The 25,649-nt window shown below is 49.3% G+C and overlaps 1 protein-coding gene across 1 annotated transcript in view; it reads left to right on the forward strand.

Annotated features, from left to right (window-relative positions):
* GRIK4 (glutamate ionotropic receptor kainate type subunit 4) overlaps window positions 1-25,649 on the forward strand; it is a 183,033-nt gene that overhangs the window by 22,199 nt on the left and 135,185 nt on the right. The window contains exons 6-8 of the mRNA XM_032595059.1: window positions 55-220; window positions 10,123-10,301; window positions 14,840-14,893. Coding sequence (XP_032450950.1) covers window positions 55-220; window positions 10,123-10,301; window positions 14,840-14,893 — 399 coding nt within the window. The remainder of the gene's footprint in view (window positions 1-54; window positions 221-10,122; window positions 10,302-14,839; window positions 14,894-25,649) is intronic.

Here is a 25,649-nt window from a genome sequence, read left to right on the forward strand (position 1 = left end):
TTTTTCACTCATCCTGGATCCTCCCTGCTGCCTATTTTTTGCTCCTCCTCCCAGGTCCCCCATTTCAAAGTGGCCCCAGAGGAATTTATCAAGTTCCAGTCCCAGAGATTCACAACCCTGAACCTCCACCCCAGCAACACCGACATCAGCGTGGCTGTAGCTGGGATCCTGAACTTCTTCAACTGCACCACCGCCTGCCTCATCTGTGCCAAAGCAGAATGTAAGTTTCCCCAGCCGGGCTCCACCCCACACAGTCCTGGCTTGTGGATTTCAGCCTGATCGATTTGCCCCTGGCTGGGAGTAAGCCGGGTTGGGGAGGGCTCCCTCAGATGGCGGGGATGATTCCCATGCGTCCTTGGCTGTTTGTCTATATGGTGGCGGGGAGGGAGAGAGAGAGAGAGAAATCCAGGAACACCCTTTGCCAGGCATGGGCGGAACAGAGAGAACTGGGTTACAGGGAGACTGGCCAACCTCCAAGCCTTTTTGCATCCACAGACTCAATTCCCACATTTTCAGCCTCATTGTTAAGGAGCTACAAAAAAGAGAGAGAGAGGGAAAATATAAAATTGGATGCATTTTGTACTTGATGGGTTGAAAAGCTTCTGCCCCTGGAGAGCAGGTTTTGCTGATGGAACGAGGTCCAAGGGCAATTCCTGATAAAGCATTTTTTTGCAAATGCAGGTTTTAGAAATACGGTGTCTCTGACTGTCAGACGATTTGTAACATAAATTTAGTGTTTATGAGATTTAGCTAATATAAGCCAGCACTTTGCAGCAAATCTGTGCATCTGTGTGCTCCCAGTGACAGCTGTGTACCCACATGTGGTCAGGCAGGTGCTGGCCACTACCTGCCCCTGGGGCCCAGTGTCTGAGCCCCAGGCATCTGTGTCCTGTGCACCTCGCCTATGTAGGCCTCACCCTGCAGGGCTGGGTGGGCTCTGTTGGCAAAGGTTTGTCACCTCCCATCGTGGCTCCTTTTTTTTTTTTATGGGTTCCCCGGACTGCTCTGCATGCTTAAGTCTTTTCTCTACCCCGAATCGCTACAGCATCTGTAAACAAAGGTCCTTTCCCTGTCAAGGGTCAAAAACACCTTCTTTACCAGGCCCTTGCACCCCACGGCCTCCCCGTGATGTGTATTCATTCCCTTATTTGCATAAACACAGATGTATGATTTACTGGGTGCTACCCAAGAAACAAAGTAACAGTCCCAACCCTGTGTGCGTTCTATATAGTTTCTTTAATTATTACAAGAACCCAGTGGGCTTGGAGGTCTTGGAATTCCCCCACGTGGAAGGTAAATAAAACTCAAAATGCAGTTCCTCAGGACACAGAACATGCCCAGCATCCCAGAGAGCTCTATCGGACAGCACTGCTTTAGATGAGAAGTGTTTTGTGGCCAAAATAAAAAATGAAAAGGAGAAACGTTTGGATAAACACTTCATTCTGTTTCCCCCTCATGGAGATTCACAGCACACATTAGCACGGATGCTCTGAGTTGTCCTGTGGCCAAAGCAACCACTTACCTCTTCCCTTCCAAATAGTTTTGACCATGAGTCCCAAAAGGCTGCTGATAGAAAAGCCCACCGGATGCTAGTAGTTGATAGAAGGGAGTTGGGCAACGTCGCATTCTACCAGCTGGCCCTCCTCGTACGGCATCCTTGAATCGCTGAATGGTGTCGCAAACTCAAGGACTCTCCCCTAGAAATGTTTGCCAGAAACCCGCTCGGGCAGGACCGAACTGGTGCCCTCCATGCATACGGCAGGAATGTTAAGAGACAAAGGACAGGCCGTAAATCTCTCCTGGCAGAGATCCTCCTGCAGCCCTTCCCTAGTGCCGAGTCCAATGTCTCACCAGCCTGATGGGAAGTTCTTTCTTATGTCTAGCCTCAGTCCTTCTTGCGCGTAGGGTGAGCCCTGCTCTCTCTCCGCTTCAGCTCTTCCTGGGAAGGAAGTTACTCCTCTGTCAGTTAAGCACCTACTGTGCACTGAGCACTGTGCTAGAGTCTGTTGCCTCCTAGACCAGGGCTCTTTCCCTTAGAATCACAATATTCCTTGACATTCATACGAGTCCTTGCAGATGGCAAAGCACTTTCAATTACGATTTTGCCATTCCATTTCCCTCCTCCCCGGTCGTTCCAGAGCCAAGAAAACAGAGTCTTGAAGCTGCTCGGGGACCTGCTTGAGGTCGCACAGCTGGTGCAAGACTCTAACTCAGGTCCTCTGACTCTGGGCCAGAATGTCCTCCTCCACGGCCCCTCCCGCCCTCCTGGTCTGCATAGACAGACTCAGAGCCCCAGCTCAGGGTGGGCACGTTGTCCTTTGAGGGGCAGAGCTCTCTCTGGAGCAGCGTGTCCCCTCGCTCCCTTGAGCGGGATGCAGGGTGGCCGTGCCCAGACCCCGTCCTGAAAAGGATGAGCCTGCCCAAGTCCCAGAGAGGCCGGGCCACAGCCCAGGAGGGACTCATCGACCACACAGTGCTGCCTCTGCTTGAAGAACTCATCCATTGAGGCTTGCTGAGTGACTCCGGTCCCACCCACCAGGGCCCAGGGAAGGGCGGGCAGCGCAGGAGAAGTTCAAGGGCAAGGAGGATTAAAATCTAATCAAAGGGTGAAGAAATCAGGGACTGAAGGGAAATGTAGCTCAGAGCTTCTGAGGAGAAACTCTGCTATCCTTCCTTATTAATGTAGGTCCAGGAGACACTGCAATTTGAATTAGGAACAGGCATCTAATTCTATTTTCCAGCCATCAGAATTAGGCATAACAGAGATCATTCCATGGGGAATCATACCACTTACTCTCCTTCTCTCCAAAAGTAGATTTTTAATAAGCGGGTTTTGGACCAAGTAGAGTTGTATTGTGTTTTACATTATTTTTTTTTTCTTGAATCGGGGGAGAAAAATCAGAACACCCACAAGTGCTTAGTTGTAATGAGGCTGGGGGAGAGGCAAGGGACCTAGGCATGCCATCTTGGTCATCACCATTGAGCGTAGGGGATGTGGCTGTTTGGGGGCTTCCAAGGAGAGTTGGGGTTCCCACCATGGCCCCTGAGGCCTCGTTGGTGAGATCACCCAGCCTTGGCACACAGTAAGCTTTTGAGACGCTCAGGATGGACCCAGAGCCTTAGACTCCCTTTGGTCACAAGCATTACATATTTTCCTGGTACCTTTGTGTGAAGTTCAAATCACATGTATATATCTTACGTTCGCCTTGGCGTTCTTTCTAAGTATTTACGCTCTCTGTGGCCATGTCCTGTGCCGCTATGCCTTCTGCCACCTGTTTACTTCCTGTGTGACCTTGGGAAGGTGACTTAGGAACTCTCTAGCCTCCTGTTGTCTATCAAGTGGGGACAACGATACCTCCCTGGAAGGATGGCCGAGGGCATTCAATAGGATGACATACACCGAGCATGACATGGCAGCCGCACTTAGGAAACAAGAGGCACATGCCAGTTTTTCTTCCCTTCCTTCTTGGAGCCCGTTTTTTTTTTTTTTTTTTTCCTAATGTTTGTTTGTTTTTGAGAGAGAGACTGAGTGCGTGCACGGGAGGGGCAGAGAGCGAGGGAGACAAAGAATCTGAAGCAGGCTCCAGGCTCCAAGCTATCAGCACAGAGCCCGACGCGGGGCTTGAACCCGCGAGCTGTGAGGTCGTGACCTGAGCCGAGGTGGGACGCTTAACCGACTGAGCTGCCCAGGCGCCCCCGTTGGAGCCCTTGTGAACAACGCCGAGTCAGGACCTGGAGCACAGTGACCAGAGTTCAGCTTTGTCCTCCTACTGTCCCTGTGCTTGCGAAACTCAGTCCAGGTGGTGGGAGAGGAGCAGACTCCGACCCCAGGGAGGAGGCACAGCTGGAGAGAAGTGCAGAATGTGCGGTAAAAGAGAACCGTCTTTGTAGTCAAACCAAGCTGCTCCGCCACTCAGGAGCTGTGTGATATCACGCACATCACTGGACCTCTCTGAGCCTTAGTTCCCTCCTGTGTAAAGTGGGAATAATACTGCTTTTCAGGGCATTCGGGTGGAAGGTATGGGGGCCCAGAACATAATAAACACTTACTCACTGTTACTTTATCCTGTAATTGAGGTCATGGCAGCAAGGGGTGGAGGAGACCCAGGGCCCCTTGTGAAAATACTGGGGCACTAGTGGACCTCTCCATGCCAGCCCCAGGAGGCACTCACTGTGGGAGGCCTTATCCTCATAGTGAGAAAAAATTAACCATTTGTTGAGCACTCACTATGTGCCCAAAACCCTGCTAAGGCTTTTTAAATTATCCCATTTAAATCTCACAATAATGGGGGCGCCTGGGTGGCTCAGTGGATTAAACATTCAACTTCGGCTCGGGTCATGATCTCACGGTTCGTGGGTTTGAGCCCCGCCAGGCTGTGTGCTGACAGCTCAGAGCCTGGAGCCTGCTTTGGATTCTGTGTCTCCCTCTCTCTCTGCCCCTCCCCTGCTCACACACTCTCTCTCACTCTCTCTCAAAAATAAATAAACATTAAAAATAAATAAACAAACTTCGTGATAACCATAGAAGATGAACTCCATAGACATTCCTATTAGATGCATGAGGAAAAGAGAGATTAAATGTTTTAACACACATGGTTCTTATTACCTCCTCCCCCTGCTTCTCCAAGTACTGTGGAAAAGGCAGAAGAGAGAGACCTTTTCTTTCCTCCTTCCAGGAGACAGCAGGAGTGCAGAGGCCAGGCTCTTCCCACACGCACCCTTACCATCAGAGATGATGGCCCACAGGGCCAGGCAAGGCAGAGGACAGCCCTCCTGTGAGCAGGAAGCCTCACCTCATCCCCCAGGCCCTGTCTCTCTCCTCCTCTGGCTCCTGTAGCCTGGTCTCCCCTGCCTGGCCTCAGGGCCAAGCCCAGCTGTGGGATGAGACAAAAACCAAGAAGCAGGTGCAATGCACCATTCAGGCCCTTGAACTTGTTCTGTGCCTTTTCCCTACTGGCGACACCGTAGACTCTCATTCCCATCTCTCCATCAGGATCTGCTGCCGAGGAAAGGTCTGAAAACTGAAAATGACACACCCTGAGGCCTGTGCGGCCGGCACAGGGAGAAGGGAAATGGAGCCTTTCCAGGTTCAGGGCAGTGAGTGCGATGGTGAACCATGTTATCTCCCTAAATCCTTGCTACAGACCTCTGAGGTCACTATTACATCAGCTGCCTCCCACAAGATGTCAAAGTGCTGTCTGTTCTGGGAGTATTAGCATTTTTCTAGAACCAAAGCCTGTAGCCAAGGGAATCAGACTGTGGAGAGAGAGGGATGCCAGTCGAAATGGGTGTTTATTTTTTTTTTTTTTTTTTTGATACAAGGGTCCTCTGTGCCCCTGTAGACCCATCACTTAGGTATTTGTGTCCTTGTCCTACGGCCCTGTCCAACCCCGGCTGTGCCTTTCACAGCTCTTCTCTCCTCCTCCCGCCCTGCCTGGCCCCCTGCCTTCCAGTTGCAGACGCCAGCCTCCCTCCTTCTTCCCAGAACAGCCGGCCTGCTGAGGCTCTCATCGATCCATCCCATTGCATCTTGAGCGAGACTAATGGGTTCCCCAGGTCCCTCTCAGCCCTGGACTTGGCAGGCAGATCTGCTGCTGGGCCAAGGGCCCCGCAGGAGAAGAGGGCTGGGGTAGAGGTGGAGGGGAAGCTGGGAAGAGAACAGCTCTTAACCCCTCTGGTGGCAGCAGCAGCCTTCGGCGAATCCCTTAGTGCCATTAAACAGATCGAGGGGAAGAGAATGACGATTGGAAAATGCCACACTGCGCTGAAAAACTCCTAATGTTCCTAATGTGACTAAACCACACTTTCCCTTCTGCAAATTCCTTCCACTGCCCAGAATAAAAAAAAAAAAAAAAAAAAAAAAAAAAAAAGGATCCCTTTCTGATTCATAGAACTGAAGAATCCCTAGACTGGAAAAACATCAGTGTTCTTCTAGAGCAACTTACCATTCCCTGGGTTAATTCACTCTCTGACAGTCATCAAGAGGGGTTTCAGGCTTTCCTTGATTACCTCCAGTGACGGGGAACTCACTACCTTATGATGCAGCCCGCTGCATCTTTAGACAGCTCAGACAGAGGTTCTTCCTTAGGTTAAGCTAAGTCTATCTCCCTGTGACCTCCACCCACCCTGTTCTAGGGTGTCGTCCTTCAGGCTGCCAAGAGCAAGTCTGTATCTTCTTGACCCAGGCACCCCCTTCCTTCAGCTGCTCCTCAAGTGGCATGGTGTCTGTTCCCCACTTGGCACCGCTGCTCCCCTGCTCTATTGAGACGTAGGGTCTCTCTCTGCCCGCCCCCCCCCCCCCCCCGCCACAGTCTCCCAGGGAGTCTTCCCTGGGAGTCTTCCTTGGGAGTCTCTAGTTCAGCCCACCAGCCAGCACTGTGCCCCCTGCCTCACACTGGGTGTGTGCAGAAGAGTTTGAAGTGGGATTCCTACCCAACACCATGAAATACTGAGTGCTTATGCATATACTATAATGTATATACATATATGCGTGCATATACGCTACTAAGTATGTTACATGGTTTCTAACCGAGAGCCGTATTTTGCGGATTGGATAATAAATCTGGGAAGAGGAGGAGATGGGATGAAAGGACAGTTAGGATGTGAATGGGTGGGGGAGGGGTCGAATGGAAACCAGATTTGTGAAGCATCTTCTAGGGGACGGACACTGCTCTACTTTACTTGACATCCTCTTATTAACCCTGTAAGGTAGTTGTTATCCTTACTTTACAGGTAAGGACACTGAGGTGCTGGGGAGGGGTGGGGGCGGAGGGAGCCACCAGAACTAACCAATCCCAGCAGCACCGGAGCCGGAACTCACCTGCCACCCTGTTCCCTGTCTGCTGCTTCCAGCCTGGGAAAGGGGTGACGGATCAGAGATCCTGGGTGGGATGCAGAGCCCTCCGAGCACTCGCTGCCCTTCTCCCCTCCCTGTCCCCACCCTGCTTCTCACTCAGCATGTGCACAGTATGCTGGAGGAGATGGGGGGGGGTGCTGCTTCCTTGTTGAAAGGACAGCAAAGCACCCCAGGGGCAGTCGGGTGAGGCACGCTGGGCATTAATTGAAGCAGGGTCCCCAGCTTATCTCACGTCTAGGAGGTCTTCCCTGGAAGCTCAGGGCACCTGCCAGTTTTAAAGGGATGAACTGCCCCTATGCTGCCCTGGCCAAGCGTCTCCATGCTGTGCCTAATCCCCGTGGCATCCTCCAAGCTTCCCCGTCTCGTCCCGCTGAACTGCGCCACCACTCCGAGGAATCCCAGGGGATTTGGCCTCTTTCCCAGCCAGACTCTGGAGACCCTCCCTGCTACATCCCAGGACCGGTGGCCTTGCCCTCTGCCTCCACTCCCTTACTCACCCCTCCAGCTGCCTTCTCCCCCATAGCATGCCCAGACAGATATTTTCTTGAGCCAAAGAGATGGCCAGCATTCCAGGAGCACCGGCTGTGGCCTCCCCTGCCCCCCTTGTGTAGGGTCTTTGGGGTCAGGTGCTCCGACCTTTGTGCAGGTGGGGTTTTGCTTTTCACGACCTCTGAGGAAGGTGTGGTGAATATTCTCTCCATTTTACACACAGAACTGAAAGAGGCTGCCCCGTGGAAACCCAGATGATTTAGCCCATCAAACAAAATATGGGTATGGTGGGAACCTTGTTATAGACTTAGTTGCAAGTCCCTGCGCTCTAAGCTCCCGGAGGGCAGGGTTTGTATGATACCTCTTCTCTGCTGATGTCCTATGGGCCCAGTGCCTGGCTTCTTGGGACGCACAGATGTTGGTTGAACAGGCTTGGACTTTAGTCCCTTTTTATTCTGCCTCACTGAGCCACACCTGCCTTTGAGCTGTTGTGGGGATGAGTAAATGCGGAAGGAACAGTGAAACCACACATTTCAGCATCTCAGTGAGTTCTCCCTTGTTACGCCCATTTTGCAGATGAGGAACGGAGCCTCAGAGAGGTTAGACGACTTCTCAAGATCATACAGCTGGTGAGGGTCAAGGCCCTCCTGATGGGGGTGGTGGTGAGGGGCTGCAGGGGGCACAGACAGCAGTGGGAGTGGAGGTTCCCCCTGTGGGGGAAGGAAGGAGAGGCCCACTGGTTCTGGAGCCTCTTTTTTTTTTTTTTTAATTTTTTTTTTTAACGTTTATTTCTTTTTGAGACAGAGAGAGACAGAGCATGAACGGGGGAGGGGCAGAGAGAGAGGGAGACACAGAATCGGAAGCAGGCTCCAGGCTCCGAGCCATCAGCCCAGAGCCCGACGCGGGGCTCGAACTCGCGGACCGCGAGATCGTGACCTGAGCTGAAGTCGGACGCTTCACCGACTGAGCCACCCAGGCGCCCCATGGAGCCTCTTTTGAATGACCGCCCCTCCCAGAGTTTTCCCTTCCTGCTGCAGCTGCCAGCTTGCCGGACCGCCTTGTTGGGACCCATGGTGGGAGGATGGGGGTTGACACTACCTTCCCAGAGCCCCTGGCTTCATCGCCGGGCCCTCGGGCTCCACCCTGCCACCTCATCCTTGTCAGATAACATGTCCGGTGTGGGGCTTTCGTCCCCGAGTCCAGAGATGTAAGACACATGCCCCCGAGCCCCTCCTAGGTTCTGTGTGTGCTGCTTCTTATGCGTGTGTCCTGAGAGGCACCCAGTCTCATGGGAAGAGGGCTGGCTGGAGATGACAAAGTGGGGACTCTGGTCCCAGCTGCGTCCCTGTGTGACTAGGCAAGTTTCATCATCTCTACAAATCAAGGGAGGTCGAAGAGATGCCCTTCAGAGCCCTCCCCGCCCCCCCTCCCGGTCTCTCTCTCACCTTTCGATCTTTGAGGGTCGGGAGAGTGAGGAATCTGCACCGGGGGAGTCTGGGGTCACGTTCAAGACAGGCCTGCAATGAACATCCTGTAGCTGGGGCAGAGAGCAGAGCCCAGGGGCCTTTGGTTAGAAAGCCAGTCCTTCCTTGCCATCCAGGGTATGGAGCCAGGTCCAAGAGCCTCATGTTTCCCTCTGTGTGTGGGATTAAAACGCATCGTAGGATTGTGGTGAGGACTTAGAAAAGCCACGTAGAATATTTAGCCCATTTTTTGGAACAGAATGGAAACAGAATCAGGATCCAATAAATGTTACTCTTGTCGTTGCTTTTGGGAACGAATGCCTTTGCTTCTCTTTCCATTGGAGTTGAGACCGCTGTCTTCCCGGGAGACCCCACCCTCCACCCCTCACACACACCTTCTTCCTGGCCTGCCTTTTCAGAGGCAAAGCTGAATTGAGACCCTTGTGTCCCAGTGATAACATTCCAGAAACCCTCCTCCCACCCCTGCTCCTAGACAGCAGACAGCTGAGGGGAGGGGGAGGAGGTGGTGGTGGAGAGAGTCCTTCGCTCACAATCCCGTATTTTCGCTTTGTTCTGGGCCCACGTTATTGCCTGCTGGAGTGCAGTTCAAAGCCTGTCCTCTCATCATCATAATGATACCTGGTCTTAATGCAGCCACCCTGCTCTGAGGAATTCAAAGGGTTTTGTTAGGCCTGTTAACTGGGCCTTGTGATCTTGAGGAAACGGCTCCCCCACATCTACATGAAAACAAAGGCTGGGCTCTTGTAGGGCTAGATGGAACATCTGTGAACATCCATGGGCGTTCATGATGGGTGAGGCGTGGGCCTAAGCACTTTACAGATTATCTCAGTTAGTCCTCGCCACCGTCCTGGGAGCCGGCTGCTGTTCCTTTCGTTTTTCAGATGAGGAAACTGAGGCCAAGAGCCCCGGCCACATGAAAAGGTCACTTCATGAGTGGGTGGCCAAGTGAGGGGGAGAAACCAAGCCTGCTGGTCTCTGAACCCTGGTCTTGGCCGCTCCCGAGCGCTGTGGGAAGGAGAGTGGACCCTCAACCCACTCGAGGGACCTCCGTCTCTCTTTAGAAGAGCCTTGCTGAGGGCTTTGGGGGAGGCCATAGGGGCTCGGGAGCATTCTTTTTACTTTAGAAGGGACTGTCGAAGCCCACAGAGGTTGAGACACCTGCTCAGCACCGGCAGTAGGGCCGGACCCACGACCCCGCCTCCAGCCCCGGTCTTTGCTTGTCTCGCTTTTGCTCCAGTGTCTCCCCAGGCAGCACGGCGGACCCTCAGGGGCTTCATCCTCTCTCCCCTCCAGGCCTTTTAAACCTGGAGAGGCTGCTGCGGCAATTCCTTATCTCCAAGGACACACTCTCTGTCCGGATGCTGGATGACACCCGGGACCCCACCCCGCTCCTCAAGGAGATCCGGGACGACAAGACAGCCACCATCATCATCCATGCCAACGCCTCCATGTCCCACACCATCCTCCTGAAGGTGGGAGCCGGGCCGGGTGCGGTGGGCGGGGAGCATCCTTCTCCCTCCTCCCTCTCTCCTCCTGAGCTGGTGCCCTGCTCCCTCTTTGCCTTGGGTGTTCTCCCTGGGTCATGGCCTCCGAACCCTGGCAGACTTCCCTGTGCTTCACTTGCAATGGATGGCTCCTGCAAGCTGAAAGAAAAAGCAGAATGAGGATGATGTTATAAAAATATTAACTTCGGGTGCAGCCGGGCGGGCAGCCCCCAGCTAAGACCCTGCCAGGGTTGGTGGGTTCCCGGGAGGGGCCGGGGCAGTGGGGACAGGGCACTTGGGACAGAGGCTGTGTGCCAAGTGGTTCAAAAGTATTTCCATATTTTGACAAGCTGGGCAGTCCCGTGAGTGTGTACCGTCCTCTGTAATCCCCGTACGGTGTACTAGTTTGCAGACTGCTGCTGCGTAATATCCCAGCATAATCCTCTCGATGACTATGTGGGGCCGGTATCCTGTCTTCCCTCGACAGATGAAGACACTGAGACTCTGGGAGAGGAACGGCTTTGTCCGAGGCTCCACCAGTGAGGAGCAGAGCCGGGCCGGTACCCGTTGTCTCTGACAGCTAATCAGCACTTTCTTCTACCTACCCCTCCTCAGAATACAAGGGGCAGGGTGGCAGTCCCTGGATTAGAACTCACAGTAATAGAAACTGGAGCTCTGTGAGGGAGGCCCATCTGAGAACGAGAGAGAGACAGAGGAAGACCAAGAGAGAAGTCAGGTGCCAGGGGAACAGCTGGAAACATCTGGGCAGCCTCAGAGTCCCCTGCCACCAGTTCCTGGGCTGGTGGCTGGGCTAGCCATGTAACCCCAGACAGACAGACCCTGCTGCGGGCTCCCCTGTGGCTCCCAGCAGCTCCCCCAGGCACACTGGCCTCTTCCAGTGCCGCTCTAATTGCACATTTAAACTCAACCTGCCATCTTCCACTGGGGGAGCGAGGCTCCTTGTTAACCTCTGCCAAGCTGTGAGGAGCCCGCCAGACACTCAGCTGATTGTCTCTTCCTCCCCTTCCCCCTCTCCCTCTCCTACCCACCCCTCCTCAGCTAGTTTTGGTCTCAGAGTTAATAAGAGATTTGAATGAGTTCTCTGAGTACTGAGGGCTGTCCCTTCAGCCCGTTGCTATAGTAATTTTGCACAGCTCCAAACCCACGTCTGTCTGGGAGCATATACTCCAACTCTCACACGTACATACACACACACATGCACACACACGCACACACACACACACTCAAACAGAATTTTTTTCTGTATTTCTTTTCTTATGTCTGGGCCGATGATCAATGAAGTTATCAAGGATGGAAAAAATCCTCTAGGTTTTAGGGGAAGCTGGGGGCAGGGAGTAAGATAATTGTCCCCTCCCTTGCAGAGGGCAGTCAGGACAATGCACGGTCCCCACTGCAGTAGCCAGAGCCCATCCCTGGACAGCCTCCAGGCTGAAGCCTTTTGGGGGCATCCCTTATAATAATAGTGTAATAACCTCCGGAATGCTTTATGGCTCCCAGCATGCGTGATCGGGCTCTTTTATTTTCTAATAATATGTCTATCGTTGAAATTTTAGAAAGTACAGAAAAGCACATAGAAGCAAATAGAAATCATCATAGCTTCTTCTTTCTTTCTTTTTTTAAATTTTTTTTTTTTCTTCAACGTTTATTTATTTTTGGGACAGAGAGAGACAGAGCATGAACGGGCGAGGGGCAGAGAGAGAGGGGGACACAGAATCGGAAACAGGCTCCAGGCTCTGAGCCATCAGCCCAGAGCCCGACGCGGGGCTCGAACTCACGGACCGCGAGATCGTGACCTGGCTGAAGTCGGACGCTTAACCGACTGCGCCACCCAGGCGCCCCTACTTCTTCTTTCTTTCTTGAAGCCTTGACTTTGAGGTCTGATAGAAAAATCTTACAGGGACACATGGAAAAGTTAAGACATTCCGTCACCCAGAGACAGCCACTGTGAAATTTCGTGGTCTATCCTATCTACCTTTGTAGACACATTTGTTTGTTTTCAAAATGATCGTCACACGGCCCATGTACTTCTGTAACCTGCTTTTTCCCCGCTCAATGATATGCCATGCGATTTGCTTTGTGTCGTTACGTATTTGTCTGCAAATGTTTTAATGGCACATCATTTCTTATCATGTGGGCATACCATAATTTATTTAACCAGCCCTTTATTGTTGGAGATACAGGTTGTTTTCAATCTTTTGCTGTAATAAACAATGTGGGATGAGCATCTTTGTACATAAATCTTTATGCACGTTCACGAATATTTTCTTAGCATAAATTTCCAGAAGTGAAATTACCGAGTTAAAGATATGCATGCTTTTAAGGGTTTTGATATGATTTGCCAGATTGCCTTTTAAAAAGGCCATAACAATTTATACTCCCATAAGTGTATAGGTATCTTATGGTACTCTTGCCAATACTGGGTATTTTCATTAACAACACTTTTTTTTTCAATGGCTGTGCTTTTGAAGAAAACTCTCCCCGTAATGACGATTATTGGCAAAGGGTTCTGCTGGGTGACCAGTGGCAGGCTTTCCTGGGACCACTTGTTGCCCTCAGCCCTTGTGACCTTAGAACCAAGCCCGTCAATGATGAGCGAGGCTTCGGAAACCAGTTCCCTTTGTTTCCGTTTGACTTCCTAGTGCCCCCAGCAGGGATGCCCTGCATCGGGTCTGGGCTGGGGCTGCAGGCAGCTCCTCTCCAGGGTTATAGCACAGCCCTGGGGGCTGGGGGGTGGGGCTCCATGAAGGATGGATTCAGTGTGGGAAGCAGTGTGAGCAGAGGGCACAGGGAGCTTCCGGAAGGCTCGGTGTGCACATGCAAGCCTGGCCCTGGAGCTTGGCAACACTCTGCTTGCTGTCTCTCGATTTCAGAAGGATTTGCAGAGTAATCCCCTACTTTATTGAGCAGCTGTTCCGGCAACAAACTTCGTGTTTACCCAGAATTCAGGTCTTAAAAACCAAGGATCTCTTGTCTTTTATCTTTGGGTAGCAGACTTCACAAATGGGTTTTAACTATCTGACGGTGCCCCCTCCCCGTCCCCTGGCCCCTGCCCATCCCTGCAACCAGGGGGCTCCCACCCATCTAGGCAGTGATGAACCGGCAACGGCACTTTTATATGGACTGTTGGGGGGGGGGGATGGGCATCAGGCCATACCAGCCTCTTGGAAGTTGAGGAGGCAGCAAGGCCTCGAGCCCCATGTGACCGACCCCAGCACCGTCTTGCCCTGGCGTAGAGCCCTTCTGTACTTCAGTCTCCAGTGGAATCGTGGCAATAGAAGGACTCCAGCCTGCTCTTAAAGGAGTCTGTGGGGGCTCCTATAAGAACGCTCACAAAGTTACCGGAGTTCCTCAAGAGAAAAACACTTTGTAAGAGGAAAATGTAATCACCCTGGCCCTTGTTTTCCCCTCACGCACCTCCATAGTCATGACAGAACTGGTTTCCCAGTGGCCCTGGGGCTGCAAGATACATGATGAAAATCTGACTGTCAGAAGGCATGAGGACCCTGGGGAGAGCCGGGCTCATTATTTACCTGATCTACTTGTCGGCTTCTGTGGCACCTGTCATGCTCAAAGCCGGGCACACTGACGGGGGAGGTTGGTGTGGGGGACCTGTGATGGCTACAAAGATCAGACAAAAGGGAGGCTGTTCTGGAGTCGCAGCCTCCCAACTCTGGGACGATGACACGCGGGTGTGCTCTGATCAAGGGTGAGGCATGTCACAAGTAGCTTGTTCCTTACTACTAATAAAGGACCAAGGTTTGCAAATGATTCACTTGTTTCCTACATTACTGCAGATTCAAAGACTCTTAGGAGCCTGGCTCGCTCGCATTTGTCGGGTTGAGTTAATTTGGGAATTGCCTACAACCCACAGACTCTCCTGACTCTGCCTCAGCCCCTGAGAGTTGTCAGTACCTCCATCAATATCACGGTCCTCTGGGGGAGAGTATAGTTTGGTTAAAAGGACTGAAATTAGTCTTCCTGGCTTTAATTTCATCTTTTTCCATTTATGAGATGTATGATCTCGTACCAGTTCCATAGCCCTTTGGTGTTTTGATGTCCCTGGCTGTCAACGTGGGGGGTGGGAGAGGAGTCATAGTGCCTACCTCATCGACTTAACCCAAGCGAAATGCTTTCTAGTGCTTGGCCCATACTAAGGAGTGGGTACGTGTTAGCCATTGTTATTGCTAATAGTTTGGGAGATAATTATTTTAGTCTGTTTTATTATTTGCTTCATTTCCCTTAAAGTCATTTTGGTTTCCATAATATCTGGTTATATCCATGGGAATGTGTTGTGCATGAGAACATCAGCTAGGAGTGTCACTGCAGGGGTGGAGAGCAGGGTGGCAGGGGAGAGACCCTCCACCAAGTCATCCTCCAAGTCAAGGGCAATGTAAGAACCAAAGGGAAGGGGGTCAGACAAATGGCGGACACTTGGAGCCCTTAATGCTCATTCACTTCTAGTGGGTTTTTGTTTTCTCTCTAATCTCCTTCTCTTCCCTTTGCAGGCAGCTGAACTCGGGATGGTGTCGGCCTATTACACATACATCTTCACTAATCTGGTAAGACATTTTCACAGCTCACCTCCTTGGCACAGAGTATCAATAATTAGAGTCAGCGGGGTGTGACGGAATGAAGCCCAGGAGATGGGGAGTGGGGGAAATTAAAGCAGAGGAACAGAAGCCAACCAGAGAGGCAGGGCATTCTAGAAACATGGAAGTCCAGGAGCTACTGGGATTCTCATCTCAACAACTCTTAGCCTTGGGAGGGTGGGAATTGGGGGAGTCTAATGCCTCCATCCAAATGCCACCAGCTACCTAGCATTGAGTCCTCTGATGGATGTGTCTTCTCTGTAGGTCCAGTTACTGGCCTGCAGTCCAACCATGGATTGTCAGACCCTTAATGCTAACTCAGAGGTAGGACAGCCGGGCCACAAAAGTACACATCGTACGAGGTTAGAACCGGATGCACCTACAGAGGCTGCCTTTGCCGAATCCCCTTACTTTGCAGATGAGAAAACAGGTCTATAGAAATTTTGTTGAGTCAGGTTGGAGAACCAGCTTTGCCACACACTGTGTGCTCTTCAACAAGCATGGAGCCTTGGTTTCCTTATCTGTAAAATGGGGATAGGAACAGATATGTCATAGAGTTGCATGATTTAATCTACACGGAGGCATTTTGAAACTGTAAAATACTCAGAAATATGCAAGGTTGTGGTGAAGGATGGACACTCAGTAGAAGGAACCTCAGAGAACTGGTTTTTTAAAAAATGTTATAACTTTACTTTGAAATGATTATAGATTCACAGGAGTTGCAAAGATAGTACAGAGAGGTACCATGTACCTTCGACTGAGTTTCCTCCAGTGGTTACATCTGACATAATTGCGGTATGATAATCAAAACCAGGATATCAAAATATCCAGTCTATCAAACCTGTGTAGATATATGTAAATCCCACTGTAACCAAAACGACCCCATCTCATCACCCAAACATCTCCCTCATGCCGCCATTTTGTCTCACCCGCCACCCTCCCTCCCACCATCTCTAACCCTTCACAACCCCTAATCTGTTCTCCATTTCTACAGTTCTATAATTTCGAGAGTGTTAACATAAATGGAATCATGCAGTGTATGACCTTTTTCACTCAGTGTGATGCCCTTGAGACCATCCAAGTTGCATGAATCAATAGTTCGTTCCTTTTTATTGCTGAATCGCATTTCTCGGTGTAGACGTACCACGGTTTGCTTAACCATCCACCTACTGAGAGACATTTTGGTTGTTTCCACTTTCTGACTGTTACAAACAGAGCTGTCATAAACAATCATTCAGAGAAGAGGTTTATTTTATTTTATAAATGCGTGGATGTCGAGATCACTTAGCTTGGTGGCCCCTTCATGCAGACGTGCTTTTGACCACCTCTTGTGTAACAGGGACCGGGCCAGGCATTAGGGAGGAAAATGAGAATAAGAAACCAAGCCTGCCTTGGGAAAACTCAAAGTACCTACTGCAGTGCAAAGGGGTAACTTCTAGTAGATGTGCAGACAAAGCACTCTAGATCCTGGAACAGGGGCCACTTGCTCAATGTGGGACAGGCAGGAAATGCTTCACCGAAGAAGAGGCCTTTAGGCTATGCCTTAAAGGGGGTTAAGGGCTTTTTCTAGATTAAAAAAGGAAGAGCGTTCTGCCTAAGAAACAGCATATCCACGTCTCTGGAGATTTGAAAGGACATGGCAAGCCCAGGAAACAGTGAGTCACTTCAGACTTACTGCCTGCTCTAGGATGGGCATGTTAGCTAATTACTGTTCATTTATCTGTTTACATCCATCCTTGAAAGTTACTTATTGAGAGGATTTAAGGCAGATGTCAATGAATTTTAAGATCCCTGCTAGGTTGGGGAGCAGAACACGACATCTACAGGTTTGACTCTTAAATCTTACAGTGAGAAAGGCTCTGGAGAAGTTACAACCTTCTCAGCCAACATATGTGATGGGCGGTCTAGGGGATCGTGCAGTGTCCCTCCTGGATTTAGGGACCTGCTTTCCTGAAATGTCCTGCACGTTTGAGGAGATGCCTGCTCACAGAGACAGGCTGGGACTCTGTGATCTGTATTCTTTTCCAGCTATATGCGGGTTCTTATGAAGAGCCCTTTCTCGGGGCTGCTGTGGAATTGCTATCCCTGAAGCATGCTGAGGCCTTTGCTCTCAGAGTCGAGACATTTTGGAGGAATCGAGTGTGGCTTCTTTTCTGGTATAGGGACTCCCTCAACACAGGCTTGCCAGAAAGCCATTCAGCGTTTCCCAGTTCACCACCCCCACCAAACTGCCTACTCTGTTGTTGGAATTTTTTTTTTTTCAATGCTTAATTCTGTATTTAAAGTGAGAGCACAGTGGGGGAGGGACAGACAGAGAGACAGAGACTCAGAATCCGAAACAGGCTCCAGGCTCTGAGCTGTCAGCGCAGGGCCTGACGCAGGACTCGAACTCTCGAACCGCAAGATCTTGACCAAAACCAAAGTTGGACGCTTAACTGACAGAGCCACCCAGGCGCCCCCTGTGGTTGGAATTTTTAATGGAGTCCTAGCATTCGTATGGATGACTACACGAATCATAGGTGCACAGATTAGTGAATGTTTTTCAGGTGAGTGCACCTGTGTAAGCAGCACCCAGATCCAGCATTAGAACACGACCAGCACCCCAGTCCCTCTCATGCCCCCTCCCAGTGACTACCGGGCAAAATGTAGAACAGAAAGAATTTCTTTGTTTGCTTATTTATTTTTTTCCTATCCAGCACTGCTGCTGTAAATCACGGCATTAACATGTAAAAAGGGAGAAAAGGATTAGACTATTCCCAGAGCAATGCAGAAGCATTTGCTTAAAGTAAGGAGGCATCTGGGGGAGCCCAGGGAAGTTGGCAGCAGAGTAAAGGGAGATGAAAGTACAATCGGGTTCCATCTGGGGAGCTGGGAAATGGAGGGAAGAAGAGGGAAGAGGCGAGCCAGGGGCTGCCTCATGCACCCCAGCTAGGGGTGCCCCCCACATTAGGCAGCCACGTCAGCAAAGGAGGACAAAGTTAAGTAGCAAGTCATAGCCGTGACTTAGCAGATGGAAGGAGGCCAGTCATTTGGAATATGAGTTCCCAGGACAGTCACCAGAACAAGGTGGAGTTGCTTGGCTTGGAGATTTTTAAGAACGCGTCACCCACGCTATGTACTGCCACTGCCTCTTTTCAGGACTGATAATAATGAGTGTGACGATTTATCTAGTGGAAAAAAAGCACAGGCCTGTGAAGTCAGGAGACCCAGGTCTGTGCCCCACTCTGCTTTATACGCTGTGTGGCTTTGGGGGGGAGTCACGCTGACTCTCTGAGCCCGTTTTCTCCTTTGTAAAAAAAAAAATGGGGATGATAAAACCTCACAAGTTTGTTGTGAGGATAAGTCAAAACTGCATTGTAAGTTGAAAAGTACTGTGTGTTTTTAAGGCATTGTATTTGTTTTATATATAACACTGTGATACTTGCAGCTTTCAAAGAGCTTCCTTTTCTTCGGGGGGCCCGAAACTGAATGTGATGAGCTCTGGGAACATGCCTCAGTCAGAGAGTTCTTTGAACCTGGAATTAACAGGACTCACACCGTTTGTAAGTTTGCAAGGAAAAATTAAAAAAAATTATATCTGTATGAATGATGATGGCTGAATAACATTCAAGAAAATAGGAGCAGAGCCATTGCAAGAATCAGTGGGAGAATATTCTGGAAGCCTCTCGTTAGTGCTTTGGCTTTCTAGAAAGGACAGGCCCCTATTAAGAGTAAAGAAACTATTTGTAAGTCCATTCTTCCTGCCTAGTTGCAGTTGAAGCCTTGGAACAGAGAGGGAGGGGCTTTGTACAGAGGGAATGAGTTCCCTCCGTGTTTCTCACATCCCTTTCCCCCACATACACATGCCGCCTGGACTTTAATACTTATATATTCCTTCTCTGAATTCCTCGGGGATAACCATCATGGCCCAGCTCTCTGAATTCTGCCACAGTGATGCAGCAGGTGCTCAGATTAGCTTTTTGAAAGCTACCACCATGAGCTGGAAAAGCATGGGCCTTGACATTAGGCAGATGTGATTTAGCACTCTAGTTTGACCAGCTACCGGCTGTGTGATCCTGTGCAGGTAACTTAACCTTTCTGAGCCTCAGACACCTCATCTGTAACTGGACGTTCATAATACCTGCCTCTGGAGATGATAACCACATAGCAACCGCCTCACAATACAAGTTTTGTAAAGAGAAGGTATTATTTTTAGAAGTCCTATTTATGCTTCCCATGTGTTAAAAAGAACAGGAGATACTTATCTGCTACCCAGCCTCTAGTGGCCTGTAATAGTGACTCCTGTAATGCCATGTTATTTATTTCCAAGGGATGAATAGAACTAGGTTAGTTATTATACATGGCTGAACTGACCAGAGTAGGGTTTGTTTGTGTTGGTAATTACTGAGTAATTGATCAGGTTGTCATACTTCATTCCCTTCTAGGCATTAAGAAGGCTGATGGATACTTCTATTTTTAGTTTTTTGAGGAACTGCCATACTGTTTTCCAGATGGCTACACCAGTTACGTTCCCGCCAACAGTGCGTGAGGGTTCCAATTTCTCCATATCCTCACCACCACTTGTTATTTCTTACCTTTTTTTGTTTCTAGCCATTCTGACAGGTGTGAGTTGGTACCTCATTGTGGTTCTGCTTTCGCATTTCCCTGGTGATCAGTGATGATTGAGCATCTTTTCATGTGTCTGTTGCCTATCTAATACCGTATGGTGCAATAATTCCACTTCTGTCCATATTTACCCAACAAAAATGAAAACTCCAGTTCAAAAAGATATACACACCCTCTATGTTTATTGCAGCATTATTCCCAACAGCTAAGGTATGGAAGTAACCCAGTGTCCATCGATGGATAAATAGATAAAGAAGATTGTGTGTGTGTGTGTGTGTGTGTGTGTGTGTGTGTGTGTGATGGAATATTACTCAGCCATAAAAATGATGAGGTCTTGCCATTTGTGAGAACACAGATAGGCCTAGAGGGTATGATGCTAAGTGAAAATAAGTCAGACAGAAACAAATACTACATGATTTTATTCATATGTGGAATCTAAAAAACAAATCAACAACAACAACAAAAACAGAGACTCAGATATAGAGCAGAAACTCATGGTTGCCAGAGGAGACGAGGGTGGGGGGATGGGTGAAATGTGTGAAGGGGATTAAGAGGTACAAACTTCCAGTTACGAAAAAAATTTACATCATAGGGATGAAAAGTACAGCATGGGGAATATAGTCAATAATATTATAATAACTTTTTATGATGACAGATGGTGACTACCCTTCTCGTGGTGAGCATTTCATAAAATATATTATTGTCAAATCACTGTGCTATACACTTGAAACTAATGTAATATTATATGTCAACTACATTTCCATGAAAAAATAAATGAAAATTAAAATTTTTTTTAATTTAAAAAAAGAAGGCTGGTTGATTTAGGGCATCTGTAATAAATGAATTCGATTGACTGCTCTAGATTTGATCAGTTGATTACCCATCATAAGAGCTGGGAGAAAAATATCCATCATGAATCAAACTTCTAAACCATCAGTTTAGTTGGCCCTATAGAAAGCCGTTTTTTCTCTCTGTTGGGGTCTGAGCAACAGGAGAGTGAGTGTGCCAGTCCCGAGCTTTGGGGGCCAGGGGTGACTGACACAGGGAAGGAAGTGAGCCAGAGCTAGCTGGCCAGGAGGACCATGCAACTACCATGGACAGAGCCAGGGAGGCCTGGACAGGTCCAGGGAAGAGCCAGGTCTGGTGGTACAGCAGAGGCCGAGGCTCAGTGAAGGAGTGACAGTGAGAAGTCAGGCAATGAGAGAGACACTTCAGCGAGAGGGGAGAGACCAGAGTATAGGGACAGACTCTCTCCTGAACAGAGGAGGGTGTCATTGGTGGGAAATTTATAGATGTTGGAGGCACACAGTTGTAACAAACAGCAAAACAGATGTCCAGGGCTTTTATTTACACATCTATTTCAGAATGAGATTTGGGATAGTTTGTACTGGGGTCAGAGGTTTGGTGAAACAGCTTCTTGCCCTGGTTCTGGTTCTGATGGGTCGGGATGTAGTCCCAACAAAGCAAATCTCTAATGAACAGGTGGGAACAGGCCTCTGCAGGTACCTGGCTAACGTGGGAGCCCAGGGCAGAGGAGTGGTAACTTCATAACTTTAAAACTTTAATGGAAAACTACGAGTCAGGATGTTCATTTGGCCAGAGATCAGGATGGGAACCAGAAGGAAGCAAGTCCTGGCAGGAAGACCAAAGGGAGGGTGAGAGTCCAGACCCAAACAGGGAACAGAGCAGGGCAAACAAGAAAATTACTTGGCATTAATTACATTCACAATGTCATACAACCATCATCACTGTTTCTAAAACTTTTTTTTTTTTTATCACCCCAGACAGGAACTCTGTACCCATTATGTAGTAACTTTTCATCCCCCTCCCCCCAGCCCCGGGTAACCTCTTACAGGTTCTCTGTCTCTGTGCCTTAGCCTTTCCTCTATATTTCATACAAGTGGAATCATACAATATTTGTCCTTTTGTGTCTGGCTCATTTCACCAGCACACTGTTTTCTAGGTTCACCCATGTTATGGCAGGCATCACAGCTTTATTTTTTTTACTTTTTTTATGTGGGAAAATACACAAAACATAAAATTTACCATTTTAGCCCCTTTTAAGTATACCACTTAGTAGAAATAAGTACACTCACGTTGACGTCGTCACTATCTGTCTCCAGAACTATTTTCAGCTTCCTGAACTGAAAGTTCACGCACCTACTGAACAATAACTCCCCATCCTTTCTTCCCCCCACCACCCTGCCCTGACCACTGGCAACCATTGTTCTTTCTGTTGCTATGAATGTGCCTGTTCTAAGTACCTCTCCAAGTGGAATTATACAATATTTGTCCTTTTGTGTATGACTTACTTCACTTGGTGTAACGTCTTCAAGGTTCATTCATGTGTCAGAATTTCCTTCCTTTTTAAGACTGAATAACGTTCCATTGTATGTGTAGACCATTCTGTTTGTCCATTCGTCCATCAGCTGATACTAGGGTTCCTCAATTTCCTGGCTGTTGGAGATAATACTGCTATGAACGTGAGTATATAAATATCTGTTTGAGTCCCCGCATCCAGTCGTGTTGGGTATAAGCCGAGGAATGGAATTGCCAGATCAAATGGAAATTCTATGCTTCATTTTTGAGGAGCCCCCCCAAATATTTTCCAGAGTGGCTGCACCATTTTTCATCCCTACCAGCAATGTGTGAGAGTTCCAGTTCCTCCACATCCTTACCAACACTTGTTATTTAGTTATTTATTTATTTACTTACTTACTTACTTACTTTTTAATAATCACCATCCTCATGGGTGTGAAGTGGTCAGATGTGTTTCTTATTTCTCTCTGGAGTTTGCAAATCAAAAGAAGCAAGGCTTCTTTGTTGAAGAATGGCTGAAGTTGAGAGTCCTACTGATTAAGAAGCTTTGTGAGGAGAGAAAGTAGCCAGTGTGTTAAGAACCCAGTCAGAACTGGTGAAAACCCCCAGGTCAGGAGCTTCCTGGCTGTGTGCCCCCTGAAGCTCTTGGGGACCTCAGTTTCTTCATGTGTACAGCAGGAATAATAATATCCGTCTCAAAAATTTCGGGTGAGATTAAAAATCAGCTATTGATAACACTTTGCATCTGGTAGGTCATACCAACTGCCATAGCAGATAAACCCTTAAATCTCCTGGCTTTACACAACGGAACTATATTTCTCATTCAACTCAAGCCCCCAGAGGGTGTTCCTGATAAGTGGGCAGCCTTCCATAATGTTGTTTGAGGGCCTAGGCTTCTTCCGGCTTGTAAAAATGTCCTCCCAGTGGCCCGGAATGGGAGAAAAACATGGCGGATCAGACACAGGAGGCTGTGAGAGCGACACACAGTATTTCTCCTCATGATTCCATTGGCTAGCACCCAGTCACATGCCTGCACCTACCTGCCTACCTGCCAGCAGGGTACTGTGCACCCAAGCAGATGAGGAAGCGGGTTTGGTGATCCGTTAGCCACACTGCCACATTATTAAATTATTAATCATTGTCACACATCTCTTTCACGTGTGCTGGAAAAACGATTAGCGTGCGAAGCCCTGGCAAGTCTGTTTACGGGACAACCGATCGTGCACGTGGAAGTCTGACTAGCACCTAGTCATAAGGGTGTCAGCTCCCTTAGAACTAAAAGGGTCGGCCCCTGGAGTGCGTGTCCAGGATGGCGGTCCCGTCTGGCACCTCCAGGTGGGGGCACGCTCAGGACTGTTACGGATTCGCCGAGCTCGTTCCCCTCTGGAGTCTGGAAGGAGTCTCTGTCCTCCACTCGGCCTCGGGCTTTGGCAGAGGAACCTCTGTTCGGCAAGACTGATGGAAATTCGGACAGAGGACGCGAGGAATTAAGGGCCTTTGGGCAAAGCCCAGTTGGCCGCTGAGACAGCAGAGATGCCGTCTGAAGAGAGGAGGTGAAGGAGGAGGCACTGTTTGAGCTAATAAATCTGGAGGGATTACCAGCTACTAATGAACCCAGGGAGATTTGCAATCACCGCCTAATAGAAAAGATAAAATCACCCTAATCTGTTGCCAGAGACTACAGATGGGCCCGGTGCCAAAGGAAGGAGCTGCAGCCTCTGGGGAGAAGCGTGGAGAGTTAAGGTTAAGGGTCACGAGTGGTGAAATGTCAGTGAAAGGCAGGAAATAGTTGGGCCCTGGGCTGGCAGGTGTCGGTGGCATGGCTAGCTGGGTGCCGTGATCACCGATGCACTGTGGTGCCCCAGGCCGGGCCTACACCTTGGTGCTCCTGGTCCCACCATTGTGCCGGAGGGCAGACTGCCATTTGTGGGGTGTAGAGAGAGGCCATGGCCACCGCAGAGTTCTTCCCTTGGGGAATCTAGAGAGAAGGGGCTGGGTGCTGGCCGTGCCATGTTGGGAGACATGGGGAGGGTTTGCAGCGGCAGGAGCCCTCGTCAGATAGAGGACAGGCCAGAGAAGCAGCTATGACTTCTAGTTATAGCCCTGCTGTGAACTAGCTGAGTGACACAGCAGTAATGATGGTTGACTTAGTGAATACCTTCCACACTCAAGGCTCTGTCATTAGTGCTTCTCAGTTATTCTCTCACGTAAACCTCAAGACCATTCAAGAGGAAGGCACCGCTTTATTCCCATTTTACGGATGAGCTAGCAGAGGCTCCTAAAACTCAAGGTAGTGGAGCCAGGTCATGATCCCAGGTGGTTCTAGCTCTTAACCACTTCATTCTATCACATTTGTGCCCCTGTCGGGCTTCATTTCCTCATCTATAAAATGATGAGGTTGTGGGCACCTGGGTGGCTCCGTGGTTGAGCGGCCAACTTCGGCTCAGGTCATGACCTCACAGTTGGTGGGTTCGAGCCCCGCGTCGGGCTCTGTGCTGACAGCTGGGAGCCTGGAGCCTGCTTCGGATTCTGTGTCTCCCTCTCTCTCTGCCCCTTCCCCACTCACGCTCTGTCTGTCTGTCTCTCAACATAAATAAGTAAACAAACAAACCTTAAAAAACTTTTTTTTTTAATGATGAAGTTGTATTAGGTGATCTCTCGGGGTCTTTCCAGCTCTGAACTTGTTTTATCCTACACCCTGCCAGGGGCATTCCACATCACAGCACCCTCAGATTGAGAATGTTTCCTGGAGGTGAGGGAGAATGACCATGAACTTGGAGGGCCCGCATGGCCCACGAGAGCAGTTTCTGTTCAGCCAACAGCTCCTCAGCTTCCCAAAGAGTAGCCAGGTCCCAATGAGTCCTTGCAAGGAATAACCCTTCTAAGCCCCCCTGTCTGTCTTGTTTGGGCAGAATGAATATATGCAGCCAGTTTTTCTCCTCCGAGTTCATTTTTACTGTCAAGCAGACCAAGCCTATGTTTATTCTTCTAAAGGTCTATCAGAGAGATTAAGGAATTGGAATTGCTGAAATGATTACAGAAAAGGGAGCCAGGGCAGACAGGGACGAAGAAAACCATTGATTCGAGAGGAAGTGCTCACCGTCCGTCCCTTCCGATCCTTGCCTTGGTGAGCCAACCCTCCCTGTCTTTTTTCAGATCTTACTTAAATGTCACTTCCTCAGGGGGGTCTCCCCTGATACCTTCCCAGCACCCTGTGTTCTGTTCACAGAACATATTTCTGAAGGATGTGGAACTCCTCAGCGGGCTGCCAGTAAACATTATTCCATTCCCTTCCTTGTTTCCCGCTTCTCTGTTGGGTATGTCCATCCTTAAACCTCAGTTTCCCAACTTATTGCCTCTAGTTTTATCAGAGCTAATATCAGAAACATTTCACAATTGGCTTCTCACCTGGTTAGAATGACAGTTCCCACGGTGCTCAAACGTCTTCTGTATCTTAGTCCTTTACCAAAAGCACACACCGTACAGGTGCACACACATGCACACACACATGCACACCCAGAGCTAGCCAGCAGCTAACAATCCATCAGTCAGACAACTTTCTAGTGGCAGAGCAATTGATTCTAAAGTGTAGTTCATTGTAAAATTATTAAGTCAATCTACATATTTCACCTTTATTGAGCCTTCTAGAAGAACTACCCTGCATAATACAGTACACTTTGGTGAATAAATATGTTTTTAGTGTAACTAGGAAAAGAGTAATGGAGTGGAAGCTCCCCATGTGTCTGTCTGAACCTCCATGGTACCACCCCCATCCAAGGCCAACCCTATGACGTAGTGGGTC

The sequence above is a fragment of the Lynx canadensis genome, chromosome D1, assembly GCF_007474595.2.
Source record: "Lynx canadensis isolate LIC74 chromosome D1, mLynCan4.pri.v2, whole genome shotgun sequence".
Lineage (NCBI taxonomy): Eukaryota > Metazoa > Chordata > Mammalia > Carnivora > Felidae > Lynx > Lynx canadensis.